Source organism: Balaenoptera acutorostrata, chromosome 16, assembly GCF_949987535.1.
Source record: "Balaenoptera acutorostrata chromosome 16, mBalAcu1.1, whole genome shotgun sequence".
NCBI classification, from domain to species: domain Eukaryota; kingdom Metazoa; phylum Chordata; class Mammalia; order Artiodactyla; family Balaenopteridae; genus Balaenoptera; species Balaenoptera acutorostrata.
Window position 1 is genome coordinate 9,282,583 of NC_080079.1, and position 17,971 is coordinate 9,300,553.

At 48.3% G+C, this 17,971-nt stretch overlaps 1 protein-coding gene across 1 annotated transcript; it reads right to left on the reverse strand.

Moving 5' to 3' along the window:
• Nucleotides 1-11,383: 11,383 nt before the first annotated feature.
• On the reverse strand, nucleotides 11,384-15,959 carry LOC103007532 (putative DMBT1-like protein). Its single transcript, XM_057531416.1, has 3 exons — nucleotides 15,751-15,959; nucleotides 12,558-12,775; nucleotides 11,384-11,820 (listed from the first exon to the last, which is right to left on the reverse strand). Exons 1-3 carry the CDS (start codon nucleotides 15,957-15,959, stop codon nucleotides 11,384-11,386), a joined length of 864 nt encoding a protein of 287 aa, XP_057387399.1.
• Nucleotides 15,960-17,971: the final 2,012 nt, after the last annotated feature.

Here is a 17,971-nt window from a genome sequence, read left to right on the forward strand (position 1 = left end):
CCAGGTCTCACTGAACTCAGAAACAAAGTCATGGCTTGTGCCTTTCCTCTGTCCCTATCCAGGTTTTTAATGGGTGGTTGAATTTTCCAATCCTCTCTTTTTGGCCTCCATCCACAGAAGGATACCACCACCTTGTCGATTTCATACCTCTTGGACGGTGCCACAACGGCCATAGGGAATGTTGAAGATCAGGTAGCGCCCTGTGAGTTGGGGGCAACCCAGCTCATCATTTAAATATAAGCGAAAAGAAAGTCCTGAACTTTGGTTTCATTGAGTTTTACCTCGTATGTCTTCAATGTAACCAGGAATTGAAAAGAAAGAAAATAAATAAAATAGAAGCAAGCAGCAGGCCTTGAAAAGATCATTACCACAGGGATTTGGGGGGAATCACATAGATGGATTCATCAGCAAAGCCTGGGAGCAAAAAGAACCTCGGTTGGGAGTTGAGATACCCAGCTTTGCCCTGTGCTTTAGCTCTGTGACTGCTATAGACTGAATTGTGTCCCCTCAAAATTCGTATGTTGAGGCCCTAAACCCCAGTATGGCTATATTTGGTGATGGGGCCTCTAAGGTAGGAATTAAGGTTAAATGAGGTCATAAAGTTGTGGCCCTGATCTGATAAGATTGGTGTCCTTATAAGAAGAGACACCAGCACACTCTTTCTCTCTCTGCTGGCAGGCACTGAGGAAGGGCCCTGTGAGCACACAGTGAGAAGGTGGCCTTCTCCAACCCAAGCAAAGAGCCCTCACCAGATACCACCTCTGCTGTCACCTTGATCTTGGACTTCCAGACTCCAGAATTGTGAGAAAATAAATTTCTGTAGTTTAAGCCATGCAATCTGTGGTGTTTAGTTATGGCAGCCCGAGCTAAGAGAGTGACCTTAAGCAAGTCTCTTCCTTCTTTGGGCCTCATTTTCCTCCAAAACAAAATATGGTGGTGGTTCAGCATCTTATTCCTTGAATGTGGTCCATGACCAGGAGTGTGGACATCACCTGACAGCCTGTGAGAAATGCAGAATTCAGGCCCCACCTGGAGCCACTGAATCACAATCTGCATTTTGACAAGTTCCCTAGGCCATTCACTTGCATGTTAACCTTGACTGGTGTAGGTCATTGCTAAGGTCTCCCCCAGAATTGACATTTGACGCTATTTTATCCTATTTATCCTGTCCCTGCACCTGCCTTCACGATGTTCAGAATCATAGCCAGTGATGGGGGAGTGGCTTGGAACCTCCCCGGCCTCTCCTCTCCTCTCTCCTGACCTCTGCTGGGGAAACAGGAAGTGTTTACTCTTGGATGGACTCTTTCAGAAAGTCTCTCACCAGAGTTACTACAAAGAGCAGAGAGATACCTGGTAAAGAAGGCGCTTCTCTTGAAGTGGGAGTTGTATCTGCAAACAAAGAAGGATCAAACTCAAGTATTAGTGAAAAGAAGATGGAATGTTTTTTTCAACAACAGTGTGGTTGAAACAGAAGAGTGAATGGGTAAAACCGACAATATCACAACCTGGTTCTCTAGTGGGTGCGTTTGGGTGTGCTGGATGGGTCAAAGCATCACTTGACTCATAACACACATGGCCAAGCAGGTGGAGGTGTGGACCCCCAGCCCTCGCCTCTCTTGGGCACACCTGACTAAGACCAGTGCAACAAGCAGAAGGTGTTCCCTAGCAGAGGGACCACTCCTGTGTCTGTGGATGAATGAGGAGAACATGAAGCTTCATTTCTGTGAAAAGGATGCTGGGACTTCTGTTTACATTGGGGCTTATTACATAGACAAAATATTCAGTGTATATGTTCACCTGTTAAATAGAAAGAGGGGGAGTTGATCATATTTAACTTGAAGAAATATGACAGGCAGAAAACATTACCAGAAGGGGTGTCCACTTCTGCTGAAGTTGAGGACAAATCTGTGTATGAACAAAGAGAACAGGACACTTAAAAACGAGAGAAAGGACACTTCCATGTGTCTTTTCATTGGGGTTTACTTTGTAGTCAAAATGGGCGTTAAGTGGCTCATTTTCTAAACAGAATATGACAAGTAAGAAGCTAGTCTCATTAATCTAAACACCACAATGAGAGAGCCTTTACCAGATGGAGAGGTCATTTCTGCTGAAGTTGAAGAGAGATCTGTAGAAAAAGAGAAGAAGAAACTTAAATACCAGTGTTGAAAAATCCTGGGTTTCTGTTTTTACTGAGGCTGTGTTGGGGACAAAATATCCATGGAACAGCCTAGTCTGATAAATGGAACTCCAAGAAGAGGCACTTATGGGACAGTAGACAGTGTTCTACCTGGTGTGGAGGTCACAGTGGTTGACATTGAAGCTGCAGATGAACAAAAATAACAAGATGGCAATAAGACAGCCATATCAGGCATACATGTTTCTATAAGATACAGGAGACATAAAAATGGCCATCATAGATCCGTATGACTGATTTGGCTTGTCGTTCTACTTTTGAGACAGGGGCTATGGCAGGGCGTCTCCAGATCCTCCACTGCCCCCAGGCCACCCCTCTACTCGTTGGGTCGCCATTCCTCTTGCCCACCCTTTACTTCTCCTCTTGGAGGTGGAGGTTACTTGTTCAGAGGACAACAACAATTGGTCCAAGTTTCTCCACTGTACGGGGCTCATCTAACAAAGATTCTGTAAATGGGGGACTTGCTTTCCACTGTCTTCCCTCAAATGGGTGGGAGGCAGTGACCCAGGAAAGGGTAAGCTCTGCAGACTGAAACTTTCCCTAGGTGGGGTATAGATCCCAAGATCTAGACTGAAGGTGAGGAGGGGGGGTGAAAAGTCCATTTGTCTCTTGTATGAAGAGTTGCCTTCCCACACAGCTTTATCAGTAATAAAGGCCATCTTTTGGTGTTGACTCTGATGTTTTATTTCTTAATTGCTTCAACACCTGGAGTAGGGGAGAATATCTTCTTTATTGTCCTCCCCCTAAATAAACCTCTAACACTCTATTTGTCAAATTATTAAATCCAAAGTCACACAGGAAACTCCTTGGATAATTACATCACTCAAAATCTTAGTTGCAGCATGCATGTGGGATCTAGTTCCCTGACCAGGGATCGAACCCCAGCCCCCTGCATTGGGAGCGCAAAGTCTTATCCACTGCACCACCAGGGAAGTCCCTATTTTCTTTATTTTACAACTGATTAACCTTTGCAGGCGCTCAAGTTGGATGGCGTCCTCCCATATATTAAACAGCTGGGATATTTTTCAGAGTTAGAACAGAAATCTGCCGTCCCGAACACGGGGGAAGGTTTAAGGCATGAGGGCATTCCAGACTCTACGTGCAAATTCCAGGCTTGGCCTGGGCAGCCCCACGCCTGGCCCAGAAGCCACCTGTACTCACTTGAGCAGATGACGCCAGCGTCTTCGTGGTGCCTGCAGTTGTGGGTGAACCAGCCGCTGTGAGGGCACTGCCCCAGTGAGGACTCGCTGCCCATGCAGTTGACATTGTCCAGAAGGGTGCTGCCGGCCCTGGGGCTGAAGCTGGCCCCCGGGAGGGCAGACATGGCCGGGCCACAGCCAAGCTGTCTGCAGACCACGTGGGCATCCTCGATGGACCAGCTGTCATCACACACAGTACCCCAGGTGTCGGCGTGGTAGATCTCCACTCGGCCCTCACACTGGCTCGACCCGTCTGCCAGCCGCAGGCCCAGACCTTGGTGGACATTCCAAACAATGACCTCCATCAAGGCTCATCCAGAGAGGCCACCAGAAGAGCCAGTATCTCCTGAAAGTTGTGCACTGACCATGGATAATAACAAATCTACTCCCTCCTTTATTTCATTCTGTTTAATTTTGGCCTGGGTATTACTCTGTGTTTTTCGAGGTTACAACTGGTTAAGAAATGGTTTTGCTCCTTAGCCAGCTGGCCCAGAGCCCTGCATTCCTGCATAGCTGCCCCTTCTCTTTCACTGTGTGTTGTGAAGTCTCGGGTTCTGGCACTCACAGGGTTTTTTGGATTTTTCATGAGAAGCTATCATGCACACACTAACTGGTGTGTGTACGTGTGTGTAAGATTCTCTGTGTGCCTTGCACGCATCGATCAAGTGACAAGAACGATAATTCCTATCTGTGTTATTCCCAGGATCATGTGTCACCACATGTGAAGACGCTCTGGGAAGTATAAAGGGCAGTCATTACAGGCTGGTCCCCACGGTCAAAGGGCAGTGCTACAAAAAAGAGTCGAGACTCCATATGCTTAGAACACAGCCAAGGGGAGCTCCCAGCATGACCGGGTGAAGATGTGAGGTCAGCTGGGTACTCCCATCCCAGCCTTCCTGGGCGCCGGCTTCCGAACCAGTCCCCACAAGCCAGTCTTGCATCTCACAGCTCTTTCCCCTCACTTTCCAGCCACGGATTTTTTAGGTGAACCTGGACATCATCAGGCCCCTCCAGCAGCAGCCTTTTGTGCGGCCTGAGGCTGCGGAGGAAGGCACTTCCGGCAGGGCCATTTTCTCCCACAGTAATGCTGGGGTTTTTCTGAGCTAAAACTCCACAAAGGGAAGGCAACCGAAGCGAGAGGGAAAGATTACCTGTTGGTGTGGGCACCCCTGTTGGCTTTGGAAAAGAGACTAAGGACAGACAGAAAGTGAAAGAAAAATAATTATTCAACAACCTAATTAAGGGTCAAACATACTTAACTCTCAGTCAGTGGTTGGTGGGTTCCCTGCCTTGTGGATTATCTACTTTCTGATTCTAAGTTGATTCCCTTCCTGAGTTCTTTCTCTGTGGGGAGTACTCCTTCCATCACCCAACTGGTGTGTCTACAGGGATTCAAGCCAACTCATACAAGCTCAAGAAAATCAAAGCATGGGGGTTGGATGGATTTTTTAAAAATAGATACATTTTAAAGTCAACAAGCATCCTCTGGGGCTCACTGCTGTTCAGTATAACCTACCCTGGTGCTTCATTTGAAGGTTTGGGGTCATTTCTCTTTTTTTCTAACTCTTCGCAGCATATTTAATTTATTCTTAAAAACATTTTAAAAAAGCAGCTGACCTAATTTGAAATGTGACAACTATTGGGCCAATCACAGAGTCAGAGAAAAACTTAAAAAGTGGTGATTTCTGCTCCTTCATTCTTTACAGTTCTGGCAAGCAGAAGGCAGTACCCAGAGACAAATCCCTGCAGGGCCGTGGGAGAAGTGGGGGCAGAAGGTACTAACTGACATCTGAATGGTGCGCCCCACGAGCGCTGCCCTTCCCACTCTACTAAGAGGGATCCACCAAGCCCCAGCACGGCTTTACGGGGCAGGTGCTCTTACCCTCCTCCTCCTCCTTGGCCAGAGGTGGAAACCGAGGCATGAAGAAGTTCAGAGATTTCCTCAAGGTCCCACAGCTAGCAAAGGTGAAGCCAGGACAACAAACCCAGGGCATTTGGTTCCTAAATCCAACCCTACCGCCCAGGGTAACTCTGCCGAGGCAAGTTATAGCTACTCAATTCAGAACCGCTGCAATTACCTGAAGCTGGGTCACTCCCAGCAGCTGATGGCGTTGAGCAAGGCAGGGAGGCTACGAGAAACAAAAATCAAAAGGAGAGGGCAGGTTATGTCCCTTAGTTCTTCTTAAACCCAAGGGGTAGACTTGCTTGTTTGAAACAGAAGGGTATATGTCTTGGGAATTCCCTTGTGGTCAAGTGGTTAGGATTCGGTGCTTTCACTGCCAGGGCCTGGGATGGATCCCTTGTCCGGGGAACTAAGATCCCACAAGCCGTGTGGAATGTAAGACATATACACTCTATGTCTTGTTTGGGGGAGAAACTGTACCCAATCTGGGCATCCGAGAATGGCCCTGAGTTGCCATGGCTACGATGTCCAGATGTCCTAGTTCATTTCTGTCACTGTCAGACACTGCAATGTCATTTTTGTGGGATTTTCTGGGGGGCAAACGGAGGCCACAATGGTGGTCACCTTGTGTGGAGCACCTGTCTTGCCAGTTGGTTTGGTTTTGTAATTCTTTGTGGGTGTGTGGGTCTTGCCTCCCAGAGTAAATGTCAGTTTGTAAAGGGCAGGACCACGTACGTCTCAAGGACATACCACTGGCAAGGTCAGCGTTGGGAAGGAGCAGATGGGCCCCAGAGTGGGCCGTGGAGCTGGGCCATGACCTTTCCATTGCCTCTGCCCCACCCCCTGGCTCCAAACCTCACTGCTCTGTAGGCCCCCGGCCCTGCCCTCTGATGGCTTCGGCTCTTGCTTTGCTGAGAACGTTGATTCTGCCCCTTCACTTCTCTCCTCCTCTCAGAACCTTCCATCACCTCCCCCTCCCTCTTGGCCTTTCATCCTTTCTCACGTCGTTGCAGCCAGTCTAGCTGATAAACCAGTTTGCCTCTTCCCAGCCAGACCCAGAAGGATGTGGAGATAAAGGGGGGCTTTTTACTCCAACTACTGAATTTATCTGCAGAGACTCAACTGGGATAAAACTGGAGAATAAGGACCCTGGGCTAGGAGCTGGGCTCTCAGCTCTGAGACTTTCAGAGCATCTCTGGTTACCTGTAAAAATTGCAGGGTGCTGGGGGGGGATGGTTCGAACCAAAGAGACGGTTCCCAAAGGCATCACTCATCACTGGTGGGCTGTGAGATAATCTGAGGTAGCACATCTGCTAGTTTAAGAGTCACTCATTCATTGCATTAAAATATAAAACTTTACACTTAGTTCCATTCTGCTTAAGGATATTTTCAGATATACATGGGTATGAACTGATTAGATAGTTCACTGTTTATTTGTAAACATTTTAACTTTGTTTTATTGCCATTGTATTTATTTTTATGTATTTCCTCTTCATGGCAAGTGATCCTGACCCTCCATTCATGGTGGTGATATAAAATTTCCTTGTAAAATGAATTCACTTCAGTGAAAAAAGAAGAGCTGATGGAAAGTATTCGGAAAATTCTAGTGTGGGTAGTAGGTGCATATGGCGGGGACCGTGCAGGGCTGAAGGGCTGAAGCCTGGGAAACTGACACAGGGACTGTCCAGGACTTCCCCGCGGCTTTAAGTACAGTTGGGTGAAGACTCATAGAGCAGGAATGTCATTTCGCCCACCCCCCGGCCTCGGCATCAGGCCCACCTGAGCAGACAACGCCAGCATCCTCGTGGTGGCCACAGTTGTGGGAGAACCAGCCGCCGCACAGACACTGCCACAGCCTGTCTTCAGTCCCCACGTGGTCCACGTCATCCAGGGTGATGGGGCCCAGGCCTTGGCCGAATCTCGCCCTCCTGGGGGCAGACCCTGCCCCGCCGCAGGCCAGCTGCCTGCACACCACCTCGGCGTCCTGCAGGTCCCAGCTATCGTCACACACGGTCCCCCAGCTGCCGTTGAAGTGCAGCTCCACGCGGCCCTCACACCGCTGGCTGCCGTTGGCCAGCCTGAGCGCCACATCTGGGACACAGACATGCCCGGGTCACCACTCTGCCTTCGAGGAAGAGCTGGGCATCTCCTCTGAGCTGACCAGCTTTCGAGGGCTGCCTTCTCATTCTGGGGAGGAAATTAAGGTGGGTTAAAGCGCCTGCAAAGGTACTTCGGGTTTCATCTCTCAGGTTACTGTGATTTTGGGGTGTGTGTGTGGGGGTGTTTTGTTAAAGCTCTTTGCCAGACAGGATTGTCTACTTTACAGAGATCAAAAGAGGCCCCCGGGCACTCTGCGTGACGTGGGAAGCACCAAGCTCGGGGACACTGGCGCCTGCTGCCCTTGGTCAGGAACAGCATCCTTTAGGCAGGTGTTCTGAATGCAACAGGCTCAGAGACAACATCAGCCAAGTACCCCTCTCACACAGCGTCGTGTGCTCTGCCCTGATAAGATGTATGTGGACGCGTGGTTTCACAGCAGTGCTGGGTGTTCAACCACTTTCTCTAGTCAGATCTTGGGGGTAAACTAAGGAGCTCGGGACCCCTTTCCCCGATCACAGAGTCGGCCGTCCACCCTCACTGTCATTACCAACCACGGCCAGAGGCTAAGATGACCCGGGAACCTACTGGTATTGTTCTCGTCTTGCACGAGGGACTCGTAGGATGCAGAAAAGCCGACGCTGGTGATGATGGCGTCGCTGTGGAAGACCACCATCAGGTGATTTGCAGAGGAGGTAAATATTGGGGTTGGGCTGGAGCAGTACCTCCCGAGCGAAAAAGATTCACTTTGTGGGACATCAAAGATTTCGATGAAGTCGTATGGACAGCCGTAGAAGTTTTCCAATCTGTGAAGTCATGATAGTGTTCAGATCAATCCATTGGTTTTTACGCCAGGAAGCACTGCCCAGGTTGGTTAGGGAAGGGCTCTGGAAAAGCTGTCTGAAACCTACATCTCTTCACACACGTCGGAGGAAGACATGACCCCACTGGGGCAGGCAGTACGTATCCTCCTGATTCTAAAAGTCTTTTATTTTTTTAAAGTTTTCATTCAATTGTATTTTCTGAATATGCATTACAAGCACAAGGAATATAGTTTAAGTGATATTGATGGGTACATGGTGCAAAGCAACTTTTCTCCCACCTCTGATTAGTCCCCTTCCCAGAAGCAGCTACAACGAACAGTTTCTATTTGTTTCCTTCCAGAGATAGTCTATGCACAACTGTCAGTCCCTGTACTATTGGCCATGATCTTGCAGATCATTTCACAGCAATACACCCTACATGTGTGACAGCAATATATAAATGTACCAAAATCTATTTAACTGAACCCCTATTGATGGGCAATTAGATTGTTTCCAATCTAGCACTACTATAAGAATGCAACCAGGATTCTCCTCAGTGCACATAAGACTTTATGGAATTTGGGTTTTTTTTGCGGGGGGGGGGGGAAGGGTGGTAGCAGGCAGTATAACCAAGTAAAGAGGATAGTAAAAGTAGGAGATATTCACTCACTTCATCACTTCAAAGGTAAGTTTGACATGAGCCCTCCTATCCACTTGTATGTCCCAGGCACACACCACATTTGTGGGGTATTTTTTAGGATACCAAGGGCTGGAGAAAGAGCCCAAACTATCTGTGAGCAAACCGCCACAATGGAAATTTTCATCTGCAAGAAACAGTGAAGAAATTCCATTGGAAGGGGGCACCGACCTCTGCTGGTTTTTTAGAGGGGTCAAGAGGGGGTGGGGTGAGAAGAGGCTAAGGAGAATTTGTTCTAGAGCTGCTTTGGCCCGTAACTACAAAAAAGAGCTTTGGAGGCTTTTGGAGTTTCCCATGTTACTCTTTGTCAGATAAGATCGTTACGTGTGTCCTGTCAAGCTTATAGGGTTTTTGTGAGGAGAAATGATCGTGACATAAGGTTGAGAGGGCTCTATGAACCCATATGCACAGATAGGTCTGAGCATGCATTTAACTTGAAAAGGATGCAAAGACAATGCAAACCAAAGGCTCCTTGCTCAGTACAGCATTACTGTGTGGCCACAGAACAGACTGAATTAGAAGACCCCTCATTGTGTTATATCCAAATCCTAGCTGAAATCAAGACCAAGATTACTTAAAGCATCCACTTTATGGCTGAAACATTGGATTTTTTTTTTTTTTTTTAAGGATTTTCTTATTTATTTATTTATTTATTTATTTTTGGCTGTGTTGGGTCTTCGGTTCGTGCGAGGGCTTTCTCCAGTTGCGGCAAGCGGGGGCCACTCTTCATCGCGGTGCGGGGACCGCTCTTCATTGCGGTGCGCGGGCCTTTCTCTATCGCGGCCCCTCCCGTCGCGGGGCACAGGCTCCAGACGCGCAGGCTCAGCAATTGTGGCTCACGGGCCCAGCTGCTCCGCGGCATGTGGGATCTTCCCAGACCAGGGCTCGAACCCGTGTCCCCTGCATTAGCAGGCAGATTCTCAACCACTGCGCCACCAGGGAAGCCCTGAAACATTGGATTTGAAGTGGAATTTTTAAAGGGTTCTCTGTGCTGGAGCTTTTCATATGTAAAAGGAAGAAAGGGTTCCATGTGGTTGCTGGAAGTGCTAAAACTGAAAAGAAAGCAAATATAAAATCACGTGAAGTGTTTAAATAAAGCTGAAGTACCGTAGGGCGGCTGTCACCAGTCGAGCCTATGAAAATACACAGAGAAAAAAATGATACTGTGAGCAAGGACTTCTATTCAGAATAACCCTTTAAAATACTCAAAAATATTGACATGCAGAGCTGTGATTACTCTGTGCTGCAGTGGACAGAGATGACTGACACTGCAAGAGTTTGGATATTTAGACACCAAGTGTGCAGACAGGTGCAGTTTGATACAACTTGTTGAGGGCTGACCCTGGGTTTCTTTTCTATTCTATCCTATTCTATTCTATGCTATGCTATGCTATGCCATGCCATGCCATGCCATGCCATGCCATGCCACGCCACGCCACGCCACGCCACTCCAATTTCCTTGCTCCCTGCAGCACCTATAGCATGATCACCACTGCAGGCAGTTAGCCCTTGCTCACGGCGGATACTGATACAGGGAATCCCAGTGGCCAGAGATTCCATTTCTGATGAATCTGAATTTTCCTTCCCCCCAACCTCCCTCCCCACCCTCTGCTGCCCGCCTCCAAGACCCCCTCCATTTTGCTAACGCTAATGGGCTGCATTGCTCTTTTTAATTAACAAGTGATAGTTAGACTGTGGCACAATTACAGGATTACAAAGTAGCTAGGATTCACCTATACCAGGAACCTGGCAATGGGTTGAAATGTTTGGAAGGGCAATACCTGTTGATCCTACTTTTGGATTGCCATCAATACCTATTCCAAGACAGAGGAGAGAATAAGAGATGGACTGAGTTAGACAGCCACACAATTCACAAAAGGGATCAAGCATTTTTTTTTTTTTTTTTTTGCGTCAAACACATTCTGCTCTGGGCAGTTAGGAGTGTGGCGCTAAAACCCATCGATGCTGGCTAGACACTGGCAGCCTCAGTGCCCACCGGGTGAGGGAGCACACTGTGCTTTCCAGGCTCGTGATGGCTCATCTAGTTGCTAGAAGCGCTAAATTTGAAAACATGGCATTTCCTTACTTTGGGTCAGTTATGGGGCTGAAGGAACTTTAGCAACAGAGCTGGGCTCAGTCTTTCACACAGCACCTTAGGGGACGGGCCTGTGTGTGATCTAGGCTCTGCCTCTGCTGCCTTGTCAATCAAATGAGGATGCTGGTAGTCTCTACCTTATTTGAGACTGTGAAGATTAAATGAGACCAGGAATGCACTGGTTTTAGCACAGAGCCTGGCTTGTGTTAAGCACTCTTTGGACACCGGCTGCTATTCCCATTGAGGAGAGAGTGGATTGTCACCAGTGCCATGGCCTGTCTATCCAGGAATGGGCTGTCTGGCGACACAAACCCCCCATTTAATCACCACAGCTTTTAAGGTGGGACCTTGAGCATTTTACAGACACGACAACTGAAGAGAAAGAAAACTACCTCTTAAGCAAATTGACTTGAAAAGATGGCTTGAAGCCCACAGCTCCTTTCTGAGTAATTGACGTCTCCCTTCCCAGAGGCTGCCGGGGCGCAAGACTCTCCCTGAGGTGTGCTGTGTCCCGGGGGGGGCCCACCTGAGCAGACGCCGCCAGCTGGGTGTCTGCAGCTGTGGGAGAAGCAGCCGTTGTGCGTGCGCTGCCGCAGCCTGGCTTCATTCCCCGTGCGCCGCACATCGTCCAGCATGACGTGGCCACTGCCTCCACCTAAGTAGCTCTGCGCCGGGGCTGACAAGGCCGCGCCACAGCCGAGCTGCCGGCACATGACCCTGGCGTCTGTCAGGTCCCAGCTGTCGTCACACACGGTGCCCCAGGTGCCATTGTAGAGGGCCTCCACCCGGCCCTCACACCTGTGACTGCCGTCCCCCAGTCTCAGGGCCGCGTCTGGGGGCAGGAGAACAGAGGCTCCTGAGCTGTGGTGCTGTCCCCTGTCTCTGCTCAGGCCCTTCCGCTCAGATAGAGAATGCCCAAGTTTCTCAGATGGGCACGTTTTCCCATATTAGGCTGTTGGACACTATGTCTTGATTTGCCAGGAATGGTCCTGGTTTATGACTGCTGTAGGTCAATTAATGCCCATTAATTATTTTAGAGTCTCTTTTAAACTCTCAAAAGTACCCTGACTGAAGGATAAGTTATACGGTCACCCTAAGCATTATCCTCCGAGGGCTGTGGAATGTTCCCCATAGCTTGCTGCAGAAGCTCAGAGGCCTGTATGAGTATGTGTTCTGGATGGTTTCTGCATAGAATTCGGCTGGAAGCAGGTGGGCTGGTAGTTGTAGTTTGAGATGGTTTTGCTCCAGAAGGATTCGCTCTACTGCATTTCCCTTTCCTTTGGAGAAGGAGGCTGTTGTTTGGGTTCTCGCCCTGCACGCGTGGCCACGGCAAGATACGTGACTCAGCCGTCTGTCTCTTCAGGGGGACGTCTTGGAGGAAGATGACAGTGAGGGGCAGAGCAGGGGGAGGGGTGGGCAGGGGGCTGTCAGTGTCAGAGTGATGTCACTTAGGATGTCAGTAATGCAGGTGGACCCCGCAGGTCGGATTTAGAAAGCATCTCCTCTCTTAAAGGGAAAGGACGCAAATTACATCTGACTTCCCTCCGAGGTCCCTATTAGGATACCCACCACTCTCCCTTTCGTCCTGCTGAATGGCATTGTACGGGGCAAGGAACCCTGTGTTGGTGATCATGGCGTCGCTTCTGAACACTGCGGTCAGGATGTTTGACGAGGAGCGGAACATGAGCCCTGCCTCGGCACAGAATCTGGCCATGGAGAGCGAGGCAACCTGCTGTCCATCGAACACTTCGATGAAGTCGTAAGGGCACCCACAGATGTCCTCTAATCTGAGGAGGTGAAGGCAGAGTTAAGCTCCCCAAGGAAATCTGCAGAAATGTCTCACATAAAGTCAAATTTTGCATCATATCCAGCCAGAAACTGCAGGCACTCCTGCCCCTCCTTCCAACCACACAGCTCACTAGTGGACTTGAGCCCTCAGATACTGCCTGAGGCTGTCCTCCTGTCCCTCCCTGTTGGGACTGGTCCAGGCCAGTCAGCCTCTTGTCATGTCTCTCTTGGTCTATTTCAGCACCCCTCCCCGCCCTGCTGCGGTCACAACTGGTATCTTGGCTTTCAGTGTGTCCCACCATCTTCCTCTCTGCCTCAAGTGTCTCCAGGATGTCCCCTGACTCTTTATTCAAACTCTGCCACTCCCTAGGGTGGTGGCAAGTGTCCATTAGGGTCTCACTGAGTGGAACTCTCAACAAGACCCAGAGCAGGAAGAAATGGTGACAGCTGTAAAAGTTCCGAGGGCCTGTTGACTAAGACTCTTCCTTCCAATGCCCCAAACTGCCCGGTTCAAACCAAGTGTTTTCCTGGCATGTTTCGTCTAACCTGGATGATCAGAGAAGCTGTCCCTGGCATCGTATCTAAAGCTGTCTTCGCCCCTTTCGCTCTCTACCTTGTTACCAAGTATGTATTAAATTTTTCTTGATAGCACTTTTCAACTTATCACTAACTGAAGTTGTCCACTGAGTTATTGGTTTATTCGAGTACTACTTGTCTCCCCATCTAGAATGTAAACTCCATGAGGGTAGAGACCTTGTTTGTCTTTTTTGGCATTATAAACCCATTCCTAGTCCAGGGCCTGCAGAAAGTGGGCTCAATAAGTATACATTAAAGAACATCAACATTTATCTAACACGATAAAAATGTAACGTATGCACATTTGCATTTAAACAACAGTCAGTGGCTTTGACGCATGCCTTGTCTGTGCTCATTGCATAATATACACAATGGGCACAATGACATTTGTATGCAAACTACTGAATTTGAAAACCTGTTTGTTGCAGAACACATCTGTTTCAATGAAATAAGAGCCAAGTAGCTCAAAATAACTCATTTTTAAATTAGGGAAAGTGATAATATTTGTGTGGAAGGTGACGGTAGTGTGGCAGTAACAGGCGACACTGCAGTGCATACCTCACATTTTCATTGTGGACGTCTCAGTCTCAGCACCACTGACACGGGATGGATAACTCTCTACTGTGGGGGGCTGTATTGCGAATTGTAGGACACAACAGCATCCCTGGCCTCTACCCACTATACGACAATGGCATACCCCCAATTGAGACAGTAAAAAAATGTCTCCAGACACAACGAAACATCCTGTGGGGAGGTACAGTTATTCCCAGTTGAGATTCACTGGAGCAAATAACAACTAATTTTATGTCCTAAGAAACAAAAAGCAAATATCAATAAATTCAGACTTAAAAATGTCAAACTCCAAGAATCAGCAACTAAGCTCAGCCTCCAGGCAACACACTAAACAGTCCTTGATTGGTGAGCTCTGAAATTATAGTAGGAAATTCGTGTTGAAAGGCTTACCTTGAGACTGCGGGGCTACGGGTCATTACAGCTGTTTGTAATAACCGTTTTCCAGAAACGATAAAATGATACTCTATGCCCCAAAACATTAGAACTGTGAAGTTCATAGATTTGAAATATATGATGCCAAATCTTCTCACATTGTTTTCAGCAAATAAATGTGTGGAATGAATGAATGAATGATAAATACACTTTGCTCATAATACATAACACTCCCTGATTTTAGTCATGTCCTCCCCATCCTAAAGGAAATTTAGGCATCAGGTAAAACTAACACTCCACAGCCGACCCATTACATTTGAAGGCAGCATTTAACCGTCACATCCTTGACTGCTGTGGCCAATGAACACAGACAGAAAGCAGTGGCAGAGGTCTGGGACAGGCTGTGTGACAGTGTTAGGAAGACGGAGCCAGACATGACCCAGTGTAGAAAGATGAAACCAGGGTTAAACATTATCAGGAAAAGTAATATTTTCATTAAAAAGTTACTCCTGTATATGTATGTGTGTACAAATATATATGTATATATACATGGATATAAATATGCATTACAATGGGATGAATTCCTTTAAAAATGGGTGATGGTTGGAGAAAGAGTAGGAAGCACAATGTACATGATACGAGGAATGAATGAACGGAGGCTGTTTAATATGCAGAAGAAAAATCTTAGTAGGAACATGATAGAAATTCTTGAAGGGAAGAGGAAAAAGACTTGTGTAGCACCAGAGGGAAGAATAAAGATCAGAAAATGGTAATGAAGAAGAACAGTTTAGGGTTCAGCCAGAGGAAGAGGCTGTGTCCCAAATGGAGCTGGCTGAGAGTGGAGGGGCAAGGTCCTCACGTGTGGGTCACCCCAGCTGAGGCTCCCTCCAAGGCAGGTGTCAGGGATGCTTGTGGGGTCTTCTCCAATTGCACTTTCTAAGCTAAGACTTTCTGAGCTCAGATGACCAGACCAATTTTCACCTAATATGTGAAAGGATTTGTCACATGGTGCTGTAGGCTGAATGTTTGTCCCCTTGAAATTCATATGTTGAAACCTAACCCTCAATATGATAGTATTAGGAGGTGGGGCCTTTAGGAAGTGATTAGGTTATGAAGGCAGAGCCCTCATGATGGGATTAGTGTCCTTATAAAGAGGCCTGAGAAAGTTCCCGGTCCCTTCCACCATGTGAGGTTATAGTGAAAGACGGCCATCTATGAACCCGGGAGCAGGTCCTCAGCAGATACCGAATCTGCTGGTATACTGATCTTGGACTTTCCAGCCTGCAGAACTGTGAGAAAATAAACTTCTGTTGTTTATTAAGATACCCAGTCTATTACGATTTTGTTACAGGAGCTGAAATGACTCAGACACTTTGGAAAAGCGACCTCTTGGGGAAAGCATGGTTTCAAATCCGGTCTGGCCTTTGATGCAGAGAAAAGCAAAGCTGCTTACTTCAGGCTGGGGATTGTCAGCTCTACATGGAACTTCTCAGCCAGGTGTATCGCCCAGACATACTCCACGTCACTGGGGTAGTTTGTTGGATACCAAGGACTGGAGAAGGAGCCCGAGAGACTTGAAATGACTCCCCCACAAAAGTGACTTCCTCCTGTGAAAACAAACGGGAGAGCCGGGGCTGGATTCTTCAGGCATGCAAGTTGCATTTTCCCGAGTACAGAATCCAGAATTCCAGCAAGCTCAAAAGTGAATCACAAAATGGGAAGGGATCATGCTGGTGTAGACATGGTTGCGGCTTGGCTGGTGTGTGGCTGTACCCTGAGAGGGAGTGAGGGAGGAGGAAAGATGTGTGACAGGTAGACAGGACCCTAAGACTGTAGGTGAGACTGGAAATGGATTGGATATGTACATGGCAGGTGTGGGGTGTCCAGTGACACGTCCTTACTGCTCTCCCCAGCTTCCTGTCATGCAAACCAGCCCAACTAAGATGCAGACAATCGATCTACTTGTGAGAGCTCCGTCCCACCACTTCCTTCCCCTCATGCAGGCAGGACAGCAGACGTCTATTCTACTTTTATGAATTATCACCATGATTCCACCCTTTACAGGTTATACTTTCAGTGGAAGAGAGTTACCTTGTGGGATAGGCGCTTGGGGAATGGCAGCTGCAAAAATCAGAACCAAAAAAATCAGGAAAAAGCTTGGCACGATAACATCATCTTATATCAATACTTAAGTACAAACGAATGAAGCTGCTACTACGCTTGAATCTTAATATATGGTGTGGACACACTCATTCCTCTTTTCTCCTTGATCTGAGATGCAACCTCTCCCCTTCTTTCAGTGATTCACCAGGAAATCACAGACAACGCACAGTCTCATGATTTGTTTTCTCTTCTGTGCTGGGGTCCACCAATCCAAGGGCTGTCCTGAGACTGACCAGTCATGAGGCATCACCTACAGTAACATCTGGGCTTATGAACATGCCACAGTGCCTGTAGAAATTTATCAGGTGCCAAAATGCAGAGGGACAATGCAGCTTTCAAACCCGGAAAGCTGAGAGCCATGGTGGGGAATGGTAGGTTGGACAAGTATTCCAACGAAGTAAGATGGGCCCCTTCCCATAGGTCTGCCTCTGCAACCCACACCAGAAGGGCAACCTACAAGGGATGGCAACTTCCACCTGGGACGCCCTCGGAACCTGGACTGGAGTGGCTAAGAGGCTCCCAATGCGTGTCCCTCCAAATGCACCATAGTGGTGCCAGCCCAGGGTAGGGACAGCTGCTAGCCACCTCGCCTGGCCCCCAAACACTGCAAGGAGCACCCCTGACCCCAACTCTCCCCGGCCCAGGCCACCACTGAGGGCAGAGAGCGGCACCTGTCACTGGGTAAGGCTGGGAGGAGGATGCGTGGGGCCCGGGGTGCCAGTGAGCAGGGAAGCAAGCGGCTGAGAACTTGTCCTGGAGAGGCAGGCAGATGCAGGAGGCAGGACCGTAGGTGCTCTGATCCAGCAGGAATCTGAGTTGGGAGGTCACTGCTGCACCTCAACTTTGACTAGGTTACCTGAAGAAGGTGTACCTTTCTCTATTCCTGCCCTGTTGGCTAAGCCAGGAGGCCCCCAGAGGAGCCCCAAATGTTTTCACTTCCCCAGTCTGCTTTCTACCCACTGGGAGAGTTCGACATTCAGTGCTTCTATGTTGACTTGCATGCTTTCACTCTCTAATTCGTATCCCCGAGAGGTAAACCTTTCCTCCTTCCTCTCTGTACCAACCCTCTTCTCAGCCACTGTGATGGGACCATCCTCTTTCAGTCCCTTCCTGCCCCTCCATGATCTGTTGTCCAGAGAGGAGAGTTTCAGATGCCGTTTCATTTGGGAAATGTGACTTTTAGCTCGTTGACCAAGCCCCTGGTTCTTAGCCTTGGCTGCATGTTGGAATCACACAGGAAGCTTTAAATATCACTGATGACTGGCTGGGCCCCAGAAGTGCTGATGTGACTGGTCTGGGGTGCAGCTTGAGCACCGGAAGTTTTTAAAGCTCGCTGGGTGATTCCAGTGTCTACGTCACTGTCCACCTGTGCCTGGGTCCAGACAGAGGTTAGATTTCTTTTTTTTTTTAATATAAATTTATTTATTTATTTATTTATTTATTTATGGCTGCGTTGGGTCTTCATTGCTACTCACAGGCTTTCTCTAGTTGCAGCAAGCGGGGGTTACTCT